We start from the raw sequence: 17392 nt of genomic DNA, 5'->3' as shown, positions 1-17392 counted from the left end.
ATTCTCTTGAAACAGAAAAAAAAATTTACCTCGGAGAAGCTTATTTACTTTCCTTATATAAGTCAACGTTCCCCAGTTCTGTTATCGTCGATCACGCCGAGGGTGGGGAGGGAGAGAGGGAGGTACAAGTGATAACTTCAATCTTCGATCCACTTCGATCGAAGTCGCGGCGCGTTATCCAACTTCAACAGAGACAACGGACAACAGAAACGCGACGTAGTATGTACGAAACGCGGCTGCCAATTGTTTCATTCGATTACGAGGCTCCCAACCAATCCGACCGCCTCTCCTCGCGCCCTCCGCCGCGTAAAGCCCGTGTCACACTACGTATAGCCCGTGTCACACTACGGCTGCGGTCCACTTGACGTTACAAATGCTTCCAGTATTTCTCTTCTCCTTTCTTTGAATGAAGAAAGAAGGAGAAGAAGAACGCTTCAAAGCATTTGTAGCGTCAAGTGGACCACAGCCTCTGTATCGCGGACACGAATCGGTTTGGGATTACGGATCGCGGATCGGATGTCAGCCAATCACAGATGAGCTGCTCGTCTATGATTGGCTAGATTACGATCCGCAATCTCAATCCGATCCGCGTCCGCGATACGTATGACACGGGCTTATCGCGGACACGGATCGGATTGAGATTGCGGATCGCGGATCGTAATCTAGCCAATCATAGACGAGCAGCTCATCTGTGATTGGCTGACATCCGATCCGCGATACGTAGTGTGACACGGGCTTAAATCACGCGAATGGAAACGCGCCCGAGGCTCGGCTGGCGGGGCGCCGATATCATATCACGAACACGAACGCACCCGACCTTCGCGCGGATCTCTCGCGCGACTCGCGCGACGTCGCGAGTCGCGAGTCGCGACAGCGCGCAGTCTCGATGCGCGGTGTCACGCGTGGCGAGGGGGGTCTCTATCCGGCGCGGTGCGGGGACGGATTAGAGCGACGACGACGACAACAGCGGGGAGAAAGCGCGTCGAGGGAGAACGGGGAGAACGAGCACGAGCCGCGCGACACCGTTCCCTTTGTTATGATACGCGTCCGCGGTGTCGGGGTCCGTGTCCCGGTCGCGTAGAGACTAGACGGTGGCCGCGAACGGACGGGCAGGCGATCTCGATCGACGCGGCCGAGAGGATCCATGAGAGAGTCGACGCGACGTGCCAGCGATAGCGCACCGCGGTACGATGCGATAGCTTTCACCGGAGGGGTGCCCGACGAGGAGGTCGCCGTCGTGGTGGCGGACGAGGCGTCCGCGCGCCGCGAACGCGGGGGAAGGCGTGACAGCGGCAGGGCGCGCGTGCTCGCCCCGTCGGTCGCCCGCAGTATGCTCAGGGTCTGCGACAGTAGGATATTATGGCTGCGGGTGAGGCCAGCACGGCGAGGCCTCGTCAAGAGAAGCAGTACGACTATCTGCTCAAGTTCCTGCTGGTGGGCGACAGCGACGTCGGCAAGCAAGAGATCTTGAGCGGCCTCGAGGACGGCGCCGCGGAGTCGCCGTTCTGCAGCGGCAGCGGCAGCGGTGAGGACTTTTCGGAATGTTCATCAAACATCTCCTCGATCACGTGTAACGAGACATTATAAGTTGTATTATTTGTAATCGAGCAACTATATGGCTCTCCATATGATTCTCTTTTCCTTGAAATAATTATTCTTTTTTTTTTTCTTCCCGTTTACTTGGGGTTTAAAGCTGACTGTTTGTTACCTCTTCAGCTTACAAGACTACCACTATCCTGCTAGATGGGAAACGAGTGAAGCTACAATTGTGGGACACGTCAGGCCAGGGTAGATTCTGCACCATCATACGGTCTTACTCCAGGGGTGCGCAAGGTATACTCCTGGTGTACGACATCACCAATAAGTGGTCCTTCGACGGCATCGACAGGTGGCTGAAAGAAGTCGAGGAGGTCAGGGACGATCTAAGATTTTATCCAATTATTGATCCGTCTTATCCGTCTAAATCTCAATGTGTAACTTTGCAGCACGCTCCGGGCGTGCCGAAGGTCCTGGTCGGCAATCGCCTGCACTTGGCTTTCAAGAGGCAAGTGGGCGAACGAGATGCCGAGGCTTACGCGGCTAAGAATCGAATGGCGTTCTTCGAGGTCTCGCCTCTCTGCAACTTCAATATCCGCGAGAGCTTCTCGGAACTCTCTCGGATGGCGCTACACAGGAACGGCATGGAGAGATTGTGGCGATCCAATAAAGGTATCGATCTATCGAAAATTCTTTAAAATCTGTTAGCTCAACTATTCGCACGCTTCATCTTTTCTTTCTTTTTTTTTGCACGTTGGAGAGAAAAAGAGAAAAGATGACCCGTACAAGAAGTTCGGCTAAAAGGAACGGACCTCTATATACTCTAAATTTAAGATCAGAACGACGAAATGTAATTCGCTTTGCAGTGCTCAGCCTGCAGGAACTGGCGTGCCGCGCGATAGTGGCCCGAACGACGGTTTACGGGATCGACCAGCTGCCGCTGCCCAAGTCGATCAAGTCGCATCTCAAGTCGTACGCGATGACGACCACGTCCCAATTGGCCCAATTGCGTTACGGCAACCGCTCGTTGAGCTCCAGCAAGAGCCTCGGGTCGCATCACCGGAAACTACGCTTCGTCGGGGTGGGCCACAACAACGGCGGACTGTCGACGCCCGGCAGCTCGCCCGGCAGCGTCGCCGACTCCCGCACGAGTTGCGTCGGTCGCAATTCCTGCACGGTGTCTTGAGAGCGACGGCGGACAGAGAAGTTCGGGGTAGCGATTTACTTACAAAAGCGTCGCGCGGCAATCAGCGTTCTTCCTTCCCCTCCCCTTTCTGTCGAGGATGCAAACGCGCTTACGGTATTGTTTCCACGATTCATAGCGATTACCGTTTAGACCGCTACGAGATGGTATAAATGATATGAAATTCCGATTTGCCACTTGCCAACGTTGACGGATATACTTGTTTATATATCACGAGATACATATTCGCATATATTTTCACGTTTGCACGTACAGTTCCACGATTGAAGGGAGACGAGCTGTCGCGTACCCGTGCCATCCGTTGTGCGAGATTAAAAAGAAAGGCGGCGCAATGTCGCGTAAGCAGGGAAAGTGCTTGAACATTACGGAGCGTTATCATCGATTGTAAAGCTCGCGTGGATTTTTCCATCGCGAGAAGAGAACGCGTCAGGATTTACGGAGGTTTATAAGGTATATCGCCACACGATATATATCGACCGACGTTACGTTACGCGACTCGAGTGTGCCCATACTTTTAAAGCCCTTGTAAGCCGCTTCTCGTTTCTTTTGGCCGTTGTTGGAAAAGCATCCCTCTTCCCACAAACGTATCTCTCTGTGCGGAATGTTCTTTCTTCGTGCGTAAGCTTACGAGAGCAGCGAGTAATGAACTGAAAAGTACAAGTTCGCTAAGTCTACGGTGGTTGTGGTGTAGACTAATGATGATATAGCGTAAGTGTAGAAAGTTTAGAGCAGCTAACTCGAGATATATATTAGCGACATATATGTATGTATATATATATACATATATGCATATATACATATATATATATATTTTCAATTGCTTACGACGCGAAAGCCGTTTTATCGGAAACTACCGGTTACCGAGCGTGAAAGAGCTATATATTTTTTAAGAAGACGGTTTTATAAAGAGCAATAAAATTGACTCTTTCTACGGCACGGGTTTTTACATTTCATTATGTTGATCGATCGAGGTCGCATGATAATCTCCTCGATGTTTTCTCTTTCTCTCCCCCGTACGAATCACGCAAGGCGATATCGATCTTTATTCCCCTTCGTATTTAACGAAATCTGGAAAATCTCCCTTCTCCGAATATACGTTATTCAAGAGTATCGTCTTGTTTCACGTTACCTAAATGTATGTCACTAAATCCACAGTGTACAGTGTAAGATTGCAGGAGATGCGTTTGTGTGTAATATAGATAGAATAGATAGAGAAACACACTCGATCTCTAACGATATGTCTGTAACAAATCACTCGATGCCAGGAAAGCACATGAGATGTATATTTATATTACGTTAGACTTAACTAAATTATATTCTGTGTATATAAAGAAAGAACTATATTATATTATAATATTGTTTTATATGAATATATATATATATATATATATATATATATATATATATATATATAACACGATGTGCTTACTTGTCTGTGAGATGTACTAAATAAACTTAACTTCACATTAACGCATTATGCAGTGCATGTAATCGGTAAAGACTTCAAGACGGACTTCCTACTTCGAATACCAAATTTTCTTTAATAAATAGTCCACACGTTAATTATATATACATATTTTGTTACAAGAGAATAACATCTTTCATATACGAAGGAGTATCCACTTAAAGGGGGCCACGTGTTAAGGGAAGAATGGAAAATGCCGTCCCGTTTGCCAAAATGCTTCTCATTTAATAGCGAAACGCTAATTTCGATGGATGACGGAGGACAGAGAGCCTGTTTTTCGTACACTTGCCGTACATAATAAACACATTCTAATTTTTTTTTTCAACTACTGTTTTAGCTACAACTAATTAATCGGTTTAATCGAGTTCCTCACTGGATTCAATCGCTGGAATTGGCAAAATTTTCTCCCTGGCAACTTGTAATACTACTTTCTTGTTAATTTGAGCACTGTAACTTTCATCGATGTATTCCATCTACACAGTGGTTCTATTTGTATAATAGCGATTCCAATTTATATTCAATTATAATTATGTGTTCCAGTTTAAAGCACATGCGGTTGTATAGTGAAAATAAATCGAATATTTATGAACCTATGGACGTCTCGTAAAGCAAACCTTCCTTTTGTCAACTGTGCGGTAAATGCGCCGATTATCGTAAATAAATGTCATATTTCCTGTTGTGTATTGTTTAAGCAAGAATTCCGTTAGCGCTCGGGATTGACAAATTTCGCAGCTTGCAAAGAAAGATTTTACGGATTGATATGTGACACCTTGCACGACATGGTCATGTATAAAATTGGTACCGATAACTGATAATATAAGGATACTTTTCTTAAAGAAACGCAACAACATATAACTTACAAATAAGGATGTGACAACAGTAGATTGTTTCGTTTTTTTTTTTTATAATAAAGTTCGGCTTAACATAATTAACAATATCAGTGTACTCTTAATTAAGGTATCTGATATATTATATTAAATATGTATCTCTTATACACGTACGCAGCTACGTTTTTCAATATCCAAAGTGACTGTTACGCTTATCGATTCGGTACGCGTTTTTTTTATTGCAAACAGCATATGTACTGTTTTATCGGTTTGAGTATTTAGGTAGATTATTAGCACAAATATATATATAAAAAAAAATTATTAGTATTTAACAACACTAAATAAAAGTAATATCGAAAATAATATACCATGTGGTATGCCATTTGAAACATCAATATCACTGGGCGATCGAGAACTGGGTTCCATAAACGTCATACGCGCAAATGAAAGCTGTAGTATGCCAATATAAATCTCGGATAAGCTACGCGATTACCTATTACAGCTTGTTAACTTATATATACATTCGTATATATATATATATATATATATATATATATATACACGAATATATATATTGTATATATATATATTTATATATATATATATATATACGTGTATATATATATATATATATATATATATATATATATATATATATATATATATATATATATATATACACGAATGTATATATTGTATATATATATTTATGCATATATTATGGTAATGCTTATCACAACAGTGTACTATTTTTTTCCCCTAAAAGAATCGATATATTTAACTCGATTAAAAACATGAAGACAAGTTTTACGAACAGCCAACATGTGTCTAATGCCTATTCTTAAAATCAGGTATACATATATTTCATATATGTATGTATAAAACATTAGAGTCGGATAAAATTCGTTCGCGCATAAAATAAATAAATAAATGTTTTTTTCAATATAAGCTACAGATCAAACCTCGATAAAACTCTTTCGCAATTACCATTTAACGTTTGTTCTTTCTTCTTTTGCGACATACATACAGCTTCATTCAAACAACAATTACACTTGATCTTTTCCAATGTAGCAAACAGATCTCATAAATATCATAATGTGAAACGAAAAAAAATCTTGCTCGTAAATATTATTTTTATCATGGTTAGTAAATTCCTAAAACCGTAATTCAATAGATCTTACCACGTTATGCATACAAATATATTTACTGTGCTTCAGTCGATAAACCAAATATCGAAATATTAAATACACTTGGATCGCACACTCACAATGACAATGAACACAAACAAGAATCCTGAAGCCTTTATCAGATTATACTGAATAACGAAACACCAATAATTTAAAATGATATGCATCAGGTAATTTATTTCGATCAAAAATCGTTATACAATCAATCAGGTTGAAGTAATTATTCCGCAGTCGATCACTTACTAAATAGGCACTCCAATTCTCGTGACAGTCAACGCAGTCAACTAGTCAAGAGAAGGATATCGTGTGTGAAATCCTGAGTTCTTTTTACTGCAAATCTCCCTCAGAACTGCGGAGTGTGTGTCACGAATAATAAACAGACTCATTACCTCTAATAAAATTTACAGGACGAATCTTTATGAGATCTGTATGCTAGAATAGAAGAGACGCGAATATCGTGAAACTTTTCAGCAAAGGTATCTCGACTTCACCTGAACTCGTATATCTGTATACTGTGCTCTGGGACATGTCTCAGATTCAAGGATTGATACCTGAAACAACGTTCATATATTGTCGTTTTAATTATTCCATATCGTATCGTATATATTCGTGTGATACGCAAATTTTTTTTAAATACAACCGGTGCATTCAGAAATCAAATATCACACACCAGTTAGGTCTCTAGTGTTACAATTAAGGTCTCTAACTTATAGTTAGCGTTTTTTTACCATTCAGAACTACGATGATAATAAAAGCCTTCTATCGTGGCGGCGGATTTCTGGAAGCAAATATAGTAAAATCCTGCAAAGGAAGCACCATTGATATCTTTGATTGTATGATCGGGTACCAGGAAGTGTTCCTTCCACCTCATAAACACAAAGTCCGTTCCCTTCAGCGCCTCGTAATCGAACGTGTCGGAATTGAACGTTTTGGCGTATTGGCAGAACGACGCAAATTTACTCTACGATAAGAATGAAGGAAAAGATACAGACAAAATGCCGACGACGACGTGGACGACGATAGCTCGAGCGATTAAAGCATCGATACGAACCCAATGTTTCTTATCAACATCCTCGTCGGCGTCCCACTTGCGAGTCAAAAAGGGATACTTCTTGGAGATGATCTCGCCGTCGAAGAACGTCGTCAGCGTCGGAAACTCCTCCGTGAGACCCTTGATCTTCAGGTATCCACACAGGTAACTGTTTTCCTCGTCCACGTGCTGCAACGGGACAAACGCAAGGTAAGGATTCCTATCCAGGAACCGATCTCCCACGTTCCGGTGTACACCGTCAACAACTCCGCGCCAGCTTACGCCAACTTAGGTCGCACGCGGAGAACCGTCCGCTGCAAAGGGGAAGGGAGAGAGAAACGGGCGAGGGAGGAAACCGCGATCGTCTCGCGCATCCTCTCGCCGTCGACGAGGACGTCCCGGCGGAACGCGCGACGTTCGCCAATTTGTGGCGCAATTTCCGAAAAGTGACGACACAACGGCGGGGAGAGGGAGAAGTCCGCGGCGAGGGAGAGGGCACCCGACGACCACGACTAACCTGCAAAACCACCTCCACGTCGTAGCTGTTGCCCTTGGACTTCTGCGAGCCCTGGAAGCGCGAGCCGTTGTACAGCAGGGACTTGGTGACACCCGGCTGTTTCGAGTTGGCGGGCGGCGGCGGCACCACGTCGACCTTCACCGGCATCTTCGCGCGGCGTTGCCCCGAGCTTGCGTGCAGCGCGACGTTCAATCGTTGCCCACGACGGCGGGGACGATGACGAGGGGGGCGAGGGCGAGGGCGACGACGACGACGACGGCGACGGTGACGACGCGCGACGCGGCGCCCCGCGTATCACGATAGGGTTGACCGTGTCGCAATGACTGCCGGTAATCCGCGGGGGTACGGACGTTTTTATGTACCGAGCCTCGAACCCAGACCGCCAGACCGCCGAGAGCGGACCCAGAGCGCGCTCCGACGGCGGTTCTCCCTCCAGCGGGGGATTCTCTCGGGGGGGTTTTCTAGGGTACCGGGGCCGCGGCGTTCACCGTTCACCCCTCGCCCTTTCTTTCCTTCGCGCGGGACGATAACGAGAGGAACTCGAGCGAGAGGGTCGAGCGTCCGAAGGTGCCCGCTCCGAGGCGACGAGCGCCGGAAACCACCGGAAACTTCACGCCGGAAGCTCGCCGCTCGGCAACATGGCGACGCGCGACGGTTTGAATCCGAACGAACGTGTGCGAATAAGCAATAAATAATAAAATCTGAATAAGCTTCGTTGTTTTGTACTTTATTTTATCGTATCCATTTAATTGTATTTTGTATTTTATTATTAATTTATCTTACTGTATTTTATTGTTAAATATAAAGCGATGGGATAATTAATTAATATTTTAATCAGCAATTGCCAAACTGATATTAATAACAGTTAACAAAATAAGAACAAAATCAGCAATAATTTATTTTATTTCTCGCGTGCTTCAAAATTGTACGATTATTCTAAAATTATCAGGCGATTTAAGACGCTGCACTGCGACTATAGTCGACCCCCCCCCCCGGGCCCCCGCGGTGGCCCCAACGCGACCCAACCTGACCCGGGCCTCCTTTTTAATGTCAATTGATGCCAATGCAAGTATGGCGGACTTCAGCGACACGAACTCGCACGAGATGACAGAGAATCATGTCGGCAAGCGGTGCAATAATCAGTGGGTGCGACTGAACGTGGGCGGGACGTATTTCCTGACGGCGAAGACCACCCTGGCGAGGGACCCGAACTCGTTTCTGTATCGGCTGTGCCAGGAGGACTCGGACCTCATTTCGGACAGGGTTAGTTGACACCGTTTCCTACCGGGAATTTCAAACGGGACGCCCGACCGCGTGCGCCCGTCGCGTCTCGTCGTCCAGGTCGAGGACGACGACGAGCCCCCCGCTCTCCCCTGCCCCGTGGCTGGGATCCCTCGCGCCTCCCCCACCGCGCGCGGTGAATGACCTCCCTCCGTTTTGTTTTGCTTTCCTAAGGACGAGACGGGAGCGTACCTGATAGACCGCGACCCCACGTACTTCAGTCCGGTCCTCAATTACCTGCGCCACGGCAAGCTGGTCATCAACAAGGATCTGACGGAGGAGGGTGTGCTAGAGGAGGCGGAGTTTTATAATATCACCGAGCTCATACGGCTAGTCAAAGAAAGGATCATCCTGAGGGACACCCGGCCACAGAGGGACTCCAAGAAGCATGTCTACAGGGTTCTCCAGTGTCACGAGGACGAGCTGACGCAGATGGTGTCCACGATGTCGGACGGCTGGAGATTTGAACAGGTATTTGTGAGGATTTACGTATCCGTTTGTTTTATATCTCATTAATGTTATTTGTGCGGTTCCTTCTTGCGTTGGCGACTCGTGGCGTTTCCTCTCTCTAAATATATATACATATATATATATATATATATATACGCTCTTTTCCTTCTGTTTTTATAGCTAATCAACATAGGTTCTCAATATAACTACGGTAATGACGATCACGCGGAATTTTTATGTGTGGTAAGCCGAGAATACGGACCTAGTCAGCTCAGCAGTAAAGAAGAGGAATCTACGGATCGCGTTAAGGTACCGCTATCCTATTCGACTGTTTCCCATCCTTATTTGAGTAGCCAAAGTAGCCACGGCTAATGCGATCATCTTTATGTTTTTGTCGTATCCAAAGTTGATACATAATAGACGCAGGTTTATTAGCCAGGATTCAATCACGTTTTTACCAAGTACCTTTACCACTTTTAAGTAAAACCATGTATCCTAAGTAATCTGTGTGTTAGTATTATTTGTTTTCCCATGTTGGATCGCATGAGATATTTGTTGAGGCAACAAACGTCTAGCTGCTTCTTCAGCTGGAAACGCGGGCACGGTCCTGTTTGGAATAAAAAAAAAGGTTTAGGTTTACGATTACAAATTTCCAAGATAATCCCTGAAATCTGCTCTTGCAATCCAACATTGAGTTTTCTTAATTTCTAACACTATTGTGAAATCAAATAACACACTTTTTTATCAGTTCTAACGAGATGAAATTAAAAAAGAAAGAGCGGTATATTATTTTTTGGTATTAACAATTCGCCTATACTGACGGTTGGATTTGGGTTGGGTAGAAAACCAAAGATGAGCTTTATCATTATATACGTGATAAATATGATTTATACATACACATTTATTACGAGATTGAATTTTATCTCACGTCTTATCACTTTACGCTTAATTCAGCAATACATTCCTCTATACATTTTTTTCTGCAATACTCTTGACGGTTGCTTAGAATTATTTTGCTTAATTTGTTTTTCCCGGGAGGGAACAAAATACGAAAAGGAAAAGAATCTTGTTGTAGACGTGAAATGTTCAGCAACAGATCTTATCAGGTGGCTAAATTTTTTCTTCGAGTCAAACTTGTGGATAAAAATCTGTCAATCGGATTTTCATTTCGTCACATATACATGTATGCATTTTTAAAATATATATTTTGATACGTATAGGCTTTAAAAATATACACATTTACTCATTATATTTTAAAATAAAAAGAAAAAGTTAAAAAAAAAAGAAAACCACCTAATAATCTGTAAAGCTCAGAGGCCTGTTCGCATGAGCATGTTCTGCCTCTGATATTTGTTGTATGTACCATATTATTATTATTATTGTACCGCATGCCGTTCGTTGAATAAAGAATTTTTTCTTTCATTGGTTTGTGGTTATATATACTTTATGCCCAGTGACCTGCATGAATCGTTATTGCATGCCAAATTATTCATCATACATTACGACATAAAAGTGAAGTTGTCCACAGTGTATATTTTACCACCAGTAGCTTATGTACGATTTATTTATACGAATATAGAAAATACAGTCTTTAAATTTATATGTGTACTAATACCGTATGGGTTTGCTTTTGGGGAGCAGAGTAGCTATAATTAGATTTGCGTAATTGGTATTTCTTATTTTATTGGCAACAATGTAACAGAGGCGGAACAACTTTTTTTTTCTAATAATAAAGTACAACTCTTTAATTGCCGTTGTAGAACCTGTTATTGATTAGCGTTAAGTGTTATAATTATAAGCAAAGTGAGACTAATATGTTTTTATTAAGCTTAGATTATTGGATTACATTCTAGGTTTTGCAGCAGAAGGGTTCACGCATGTAATGTCTAGATCCGTCCTTGTTTTCCCTTGCCTCCCTTAGTTTGATCAGCTGCGCTGCTACAAGATGAAGACTGTTTTCGTTTTTACATTTAAAGTATTATATTAAATTGTAAAAAAAACCCGTACTCTCTTTTTTCCATTATATTCTCTCTCCGCCTCTATTCCTAGATAATGTTAATCTACAGGGACATTACAGTGCAAAGGATAAAGAAAATTTTATAGATATGTATTTATTACATAGCGAGATTGTACATGAAGCTTGAAAGACCGAAAGTAACACGTTATTGTTAATTTATTCCTCCTTTATTAACAGTGCCCAAAAGGTGAAAAGAATAATGTCGATCTCACGAATGGAATAGTTTAATAATTTCATACAGTTTATACAGATAATCGCTATACAGACACAAAGTAAAAAAAAAACCTTCCTTTTTCTATAAGCACATTTGTCTGCTTTAAAAGCAGGTATGTTATATATATATAAATAAAAAAAAATATATATATATATAGATAACAATAGTTATATTATTAATAAATGACGTTGTTCCATAATGGCTGCAGTTATATTTTAGCTTTATCGAATACTTTTAATGGATGAATGGCATTTGTGGAGGCAATCGGTTTCATACAAATTTTTAATGATAAACGGTAGTTTTTATCTCCGGTAGCGATACGTAGTAGAGATTGCCATTTTGTACCAAATTGTACAAAAGTTCTTTTTCCTATCCGTATCCTTATCGTAAGATGTCTAAATTACTTACCTTCGCACTGCCGCTATAAAACATAAAATGATATTTGTATACCTAACGTGATAATTTTGAAAACCCAGGAGACGCGCGTACTAAATAAACTAATGAATATGTAAAGCTGAATTTATACATATATTGTTAATACGGGAAAGGAATTTTTTTTCTAAACGAAGCAATTGTATTACTACTTATTAAGGATACAGATCTGATTGTGAGATATATATATATATATATATATATATATATATGAGAAGTAAGGGTTTAAATTCTCGAAAAATTTGCAAGAGACATTTTAGAGAACGAGACAAGCGTGCACAATTTAAAAGCGTTCGTCGCATATCTCACGCGCAATGTGAAAGTTTAAGAAAAGACGCGGAATAATACGATTACATTATCGCGAATCACAGTGAGATGTGTATTATCGGGGGGAAAAAAAAATTGAATTACACTTTCTTTTCGCGAATTATCTGCAATTGCAATATGATCCCCTACATCCGTGGTGATAAGTGTTAAGTACTTGCAACAGATGTAGGTTGTCAATTGTCGGCCTATTAAAAGGGGGGGGGAAGAGAAGAGTGTCTTAGACAATATATGTAAAATGTTAAATGGAAGCGTATGTAATATTGGCTTGTTATAGACGCCATTAGGACTATTGTACACACGCGTATAATTATTAATCTCACGATATTTACACGATATTTTTCTTTGTCGAGAGAACACGGTTCGACAATACAAATAATTGCGTTTTGCGCCATTAGCGTTTGCTATTTCGTCACAGCCAAGAGAGACACTCGTCATCGAAAGGAATATATACACACATTGTAACTATATCGGGTATATCGGATATTTACGCAAGCCGTAAGGGATATGCAAACATGATGTACAATTTCGGCTGGCAACAATTCATTTGGTACTGCGAAATTTGAGAAAAACTTTAGGACCAATATTGTTAATCCCACGTGCTATGTACAGTGTTGTTTAGGCTAATGTAAGACATTATTTTCTAGCTCAAGCCCTCGTGTATACTATTCATTAATTTAGTCGGCGTTAACGTTCATTAATGTCATATTACACACGCGGAGATACACGTCCTCCTCTTTTACTCGTGTAAAATTTGTACTTTCATAGATAGGGATTTTTAACGATAGATAAACTTATTCGGTGTTTGGCGTTAAGAGACGAGGTAGCGTTTATATTCATTGAAGACTAAAGTTACAAATGTTAGAGAAGATATATCGAGAGGTAGGCGACGTAAAGAAGGTTGTCGTGTATGGAAGTATATTTACACCATTTGCACGTACGGCTATTACTTTACATGAATTTCATTTTTCATCGAGTTTCATCAATTCGGAAATTTGCCGCTGTAAGATATACGTCAAGTAATTACGACAGAAGTGCGCTTCTAATGATTTCGCATTGCTTTTACCGCATCTCGACTGGCGTCTCGGGCTTCTGAAACAAGCTGCGCTGACTTGTTTGCAGAAGCCAAGGATGTATATTAAACTGCGAGAAGAGATATATTATGTATTCTCCGAGTGCTGAAGATATTTTAGTGGTATAGATCCCGCATGTGTGTACATACAAACATCTCCGTCGCGTCATTGTATGTACACGGATGTGCAACGCGAAAACGTAATCAAAATTTATTTAACGGTTTAACGTATAAGTACTCTGGTACAACAAAGGTATAGAATTTTAGCAACTTTCTATGCAATAACTCTTTATCTCTAGTAGTGCAATTCGCGGTAAGTGACGAACGGTAACGTAGATATTTAATAACGCTGTTGATTTTTTTTTTCGCCAGTCTGCAGTCGCGCAGTCGTAGTCTCTTGTGTCCCGACGAATTATGAATTTGAGGCGAACTTGAACTTTTATGCGTTGATCAATAGCGATTCACACATGCGGCAACTACCGACATTACATTACCGATAGGTGAGCTTACATTAAGTAGTCCTTATGATCATAGCGTGTGATTTGTAAAGTGAGATAAAATGCAAATTGTTTGTATTAACTGTAACTTATATGAAATAAAAGATTTATTATATACACTATAAAGAGCAGCTCATCTATTTATATATTATTGTATAAATTATATTTATATATAACTCTCTCTCTATATTATATATATATATTCACTTAGAATTGTATATAAATACACGTATTATATAAAAATGGAAACACGCACGCATGTCAACATCTAGAATTAATAAAAAATATATTTATACATATATACGGGGCAGCTTACAAATTCTTACAAACAATAAATAAGTATCATAAGGTAAATTCGTAATCTTTCTCGAGTACGGCAGACTTCTTGAGAACAGATCGATCGTGATTCCTGACCGTTCAAGGCATGTTCGCTATCGTTTTTAAGGGTTGATCGAGATACTTGGCCAATGCCTGCGCCTTCTCGCGCAGCAATCCAAATCCCACGCTTTCCTTCGCGTACAGACACAAGAGCAAATTGGCTACCTCTGTGATAACGACCTTTCCTTCCTGGAAATAAAAGTATAACAAATTCTTGGCTCGTGTGAGACAATTGGAGAAATTCTGCTTGATCTGTTACTACCATGCAGTCCATGAGAACGAACTGCAGCTCGTCTTCCTTAAAGGCGTTTCGTCCATTCTTCTCGTAAGCCGTCCAAATGTTGCTCGTGATTGCGGCCGTCACCCTGGCGTCCTTATCCCCGTAACCACTGTACGCTAACAATCCACCGTCCCTGTTGAGCAATCTGAAATATGTAAGGAGGACGTGTAAGAAAATGTGATCAATATAACGACATAAAACAATAGTAGCGTAATGAAATATGAGATCTCAGAATCTTCCAATAACTCATATCTCTAACAATTCACAGTGCTATAGCACACTATATATAATAACTATAGTGCTATAATTATTTATATTATTAAACTTCAGATTCTCAACGCACTGCGCGGACACCATGGGCATTTTAAGGCACAGTCAACTTTTCATTTATGATTCCCACAGGAATGGGAAAAAAATTGCAACAGTTTTGGGGCCTATGTAAGTACAGAAATCACTTTGAAATCTTATAGACAATACATGAATTTTTCTAGATTTCTTTCTAATAAAGAAACGCTTTCAAGAACCCTTTGAACTTAAAAGCCCCAGGGTGTCCAGGTGTGAATGCTCCAAAAACAGTGTCCACGCAGTGTCGACAATAACCCGTATCTCCAGCAATTCGCAGTGCTATCGTTTATGTTATTAATCTTCAGATTCTAAATATATCACGCATAAAGGTAACTGAAAAAGAAAGATAGGTATATATAGATTCCCACTTTGTGCAATTAAGTTACTCCTGTACGAACGAAAATGGGAACGTGTATTAGGATAAAATTCGAAATACTGCAGGTAAATTTATATTGAAAAGAAATCGCTCGGCTCTTGTAGGTGACACCTCGCCGCGAGATTCTTTAATTACTCACAGGGTATTCTCCACGCCCCCGGTGTTCGCCTGACTGAGAACCTGCGTGAGCGCCTTCGGCTTCAGCATAATTTCCCTCTTTTCACGGATTCCACTTAATTATTATACACACATATGCACGAGCAAATGTATATTATTGCGACGTGTGTGCGTGGGAGTTTATTCAAGTTTATATTTCGACTTCCTGCGCTCCACGATCAGCTGTTATCGCCGAATCAACAAACTGACGAGTGACGGCGAACGAGGGGGAGGGGGAGGGGGCGGCCGAACGAACCGCGCGGCGAAGGAGGAGAGAGGAGGACGAGGAGGAGGGAGAATACAGTCATACAATTGACATTTCTCGAGATGCGCGATCTTCGTCTTTCCTCGTGACGTGTGTCACGTGAAGTCTCGTTTTTCGCGGAGCGATCAATATGGAGCGCGACCAATCGTGACGCTCGATCCGTGAACTCTGTGCGGTGCCACGTCAGCCACGTGAATCTCCAAGAAGCTCGTGAGAATCCCAGAAAGTCTCGTGGATCGATTTATTAATAGCGCGATATATTTTTAGATAAAGAAAGTCACGGGTCCCCGCTCGCTCCTCGCCCGCGTCGTCGACGAGGGCGGAAATTTCGAGAAACGTCCCCTCGTGGCGCTCTCCTCGTCCTCCGATTGCGCAATCTGACGCGTGAATCGCGACAGATTGCGCAGCGTCTACTCTAGTTAAGTCCGCCGTGGCCGAGCGACCAGGTGCAATCAGCAAGAGTGAAGTCAAGCGAAGTTTCGCGAAGTCTTCCTTGTATTTTCGCAACGTGGTGAAGAAAAAGAAGAATTAAGAAAAATGCCGCGACGTGGACGAGCCGCCGCCCCTCCGCCGAGAACGTGAGTAATTAATTCTCGACGAAAAGTCACGACGGGAATCGTCGTCAATGCTCTCCCCGTTACATCACGGTTGCAAAGTTCACCATCTTCGGCGTAGAACCTCAAACGTCGCCCTTTCCCCACTCGAAAACGTGATGTGTCGAACGAATCCCCTAAAAAAAAAAGACCTCGTTTCCAGGGTCAGAAGGGCTCCTGCCCCCGCGCCTGCCCCAGCCCCGTCTCGATTGCCAGCCCAGGCCCAGGCCCCGCCGGCGTCACCCATGGTCGCCCAGCCGCAGCAGCCGTCCCTCATGGGCCAGATGGCCGCCACCGCCGGCGGTGTTGCTATAGGATCCGCCGTGGGACACACCATCGGTCATGCCATGACCGGACTCTTCAGCGGAGGCAGCGAGACCGCCGTTGCTGCTCCCGCAGAGGCGCCGCAGGCACTTGCCCGGAGTGCCCCTGCGGCACCGGCCACCGGCACCTGTTCCTGGGAGATGAAGCAGTTCCTGGAATGCGCTCAGAACCAGTCGGACCTGAGCCTCTGCGAAGGCTTCAACGAGGCGCTCCGTCAATGCAAGATGGCCAACAGTCGGTAGACCTTGCCCCCTTTGTCGTTGTCGCTTATCTCATCTTTGTGTAAAAGGAACTGCCATCTAACTGTCTCGTTTATTTCCTGCTTTCAGATATCATGTAAATTGATGACGGGGCAGATCTAGAAATATCTAGGCAAAACTGAAGTACGTGCTGTATGATCCTGTAGACCGTTTAACGAAATTTTGGTTTGTTTTTACTGTTGTCGCACACTGATATTGTGAGGTAAAATAGTCCCGGATAGATCCACACATGTTTTAGAAGAATAAATTTGTTTGTTTAAATCCTGCAGTGTTGGCAGCTGCCCTTGATCTCTTCCCGAATTTCCGTGAAAATGTATGTTACGCGCGATATAGCGTGGATTTCAATAAATTAAAACATGCAC

General features: G+C 42.7%; 5 protein-coding genes across 7 annotated transcripts; 3 read left to right on the top strand and 2 right to left on the bottom strand.

The window, feature by feature from the left end:
• The first annotated feature begins 790 nt into the window (after window positions 1–790).
• On the top strand, window positions 791–4950 carry Rab40 (RAS oncogene family member Rab40). 2 transcript variants are annotated; one of them, XM_077405964.1, is made up of 4 exons: window positions 791–1570; window positions 1717–1910; window positions 1986–2208; window positions 2403–4950. In XM_077405964.1, exons 1-4 carry the CDS (start codon window positions 1360–1362, stop codon window positions 2720–2722), a joined length of 948 nt encoding a protein of 315 aa, XP_077262090.1. In that variant the 5' UTR covers window positions 791–1359; the 3' UTR covers window positions 2723–4950. The 2 variants fall into 2 exon arrangements, with proteins under 2 accessions (XP_077262090.1, XP_077262091.1); XM_077405965.1 differs by having other exon boundaries at window positions 808–1525.
• Window positions 4951–5647: 697 nt separating this feature from the next.
• On the bottom strand, window positions 5648–8354 carry LOC143897359 (glucose-induced degradation protein 4 homolog). Its single transcript, XM_077405968.1, has 4 exons — window positions 7767–8354; window positions 7271–7438; window positions 6948–7180; window positions 5648–6770 (listed from the first exon to the last, which is right to left on the bottom strand). Exons 1-4 carry the CDS (start codon window positions 7911–7913, stop codon window positions 6707–6709), a joined length of 612 nt encoding a protein of 203 aa, XP_077262094.1. The 5' UTR covers window positions 7914–8354; the 3' UTR covers window positions 5648–6706.
• A 444-nt stretch (window positions 8355–8798) lies between these two features.
• Inc (BTB/POZ domain-containing protein inc) lies at window positions 8799–12686 on the top strand. Of its 2 annotated transcripts, XM_077405967.1 has the most exons (4): window positions 8807–9029; window positions 9222–9518; window positions 9678–9806; window positions 11351–12686. In XM_077405967.1, exons 1-4 carry the CDS (start codon window positions 8814–8816, stop codon window positions 11378–11380), a joined length of 672 nt encoding a protein of 223 aa, XP_077262093.1. In that variant the 5' UTR covers window positions 8807–8813; the 3' UTR covers window positions 11381–12686. The 2 variants fall into 2 exon arrangements, with proteins under 2 accessions (XP_077262092.1, XP_077262093.1); XM_077405966.1 differs by lacking the exon at window positions 11351–12686 and having other exon boundaries at window positions 8799–9029; window positions 9678–10919.
• A 1636-nt stretch (window positions 12687–14322) lies between these two features.
• Lamtor2 (Late endosomal/lysosomal adaptor, MAPK and MTOR activator 2) lies at window positions 14323–15885 on the bottom strand. Its single transcript, XM_077405974.1, has 3 exons — window positions 15572–15885; window positions 14694–14856; window positions 14323–14620 (listed from the first exon to the last, which is right to left on the bottom strand). Exons 1-3 carry the CDS (start codon window positions 15637–15639, stop codon window positions 14471–14473), a joined length of 381 nt encoding a protein of 126 aa, XP_077262100.1. The 5' UTR covers window positions 15640–15885; the 3' UTR covers window positions 14323–14470.
• A 357-nt stretch (window positions 15886–16242) lies between these two features.
• LOC143897361 (coiled-coil-helix-coiled-coil-helix domain-containing protein 2-like) lies at window positions 16243–17291 on the top strand. Its single transcript, XM_077405970.1, has 3 exons — window positions 16243–16431; window positions 16610–17004; window positions 17100–17291. The coding sequence occupies exons 1-3, from the start codon at window positions 16391–16393 to the stop codon at window positions 17108–17110; spliced, it is 447 nt and encodes a 148-aa protein (XP_077262096.1). The 5' UTR covers window positions 16243–16390; the 3' UTR covers window positions 17111–17291.
• The last annotated feature ends 101 nt before the right edge of the window (window positions 17292–17392 follow it).

The sequence above is a fragment of the Temnothorax americanus genome, unplaced genomic scaffold (genome assembly GCF_048541705.1).
Source record: "Temnothorax americanus isolate GAGA-0224 unplaced genomic scaffold, ASM4854170v1 Scaffold20, whole genome shotgun sequence".
NCBI lineage: Eukaryota > Metazoa > Arthropoda > Insecta > Hymenoptera > Formicidae > Temnothorax > Temnothorax americanus.
Note: the sequence above shows the minus strand (reverse complement) of the source record. Positions and strands in the feature narration are given on the sequence as shown.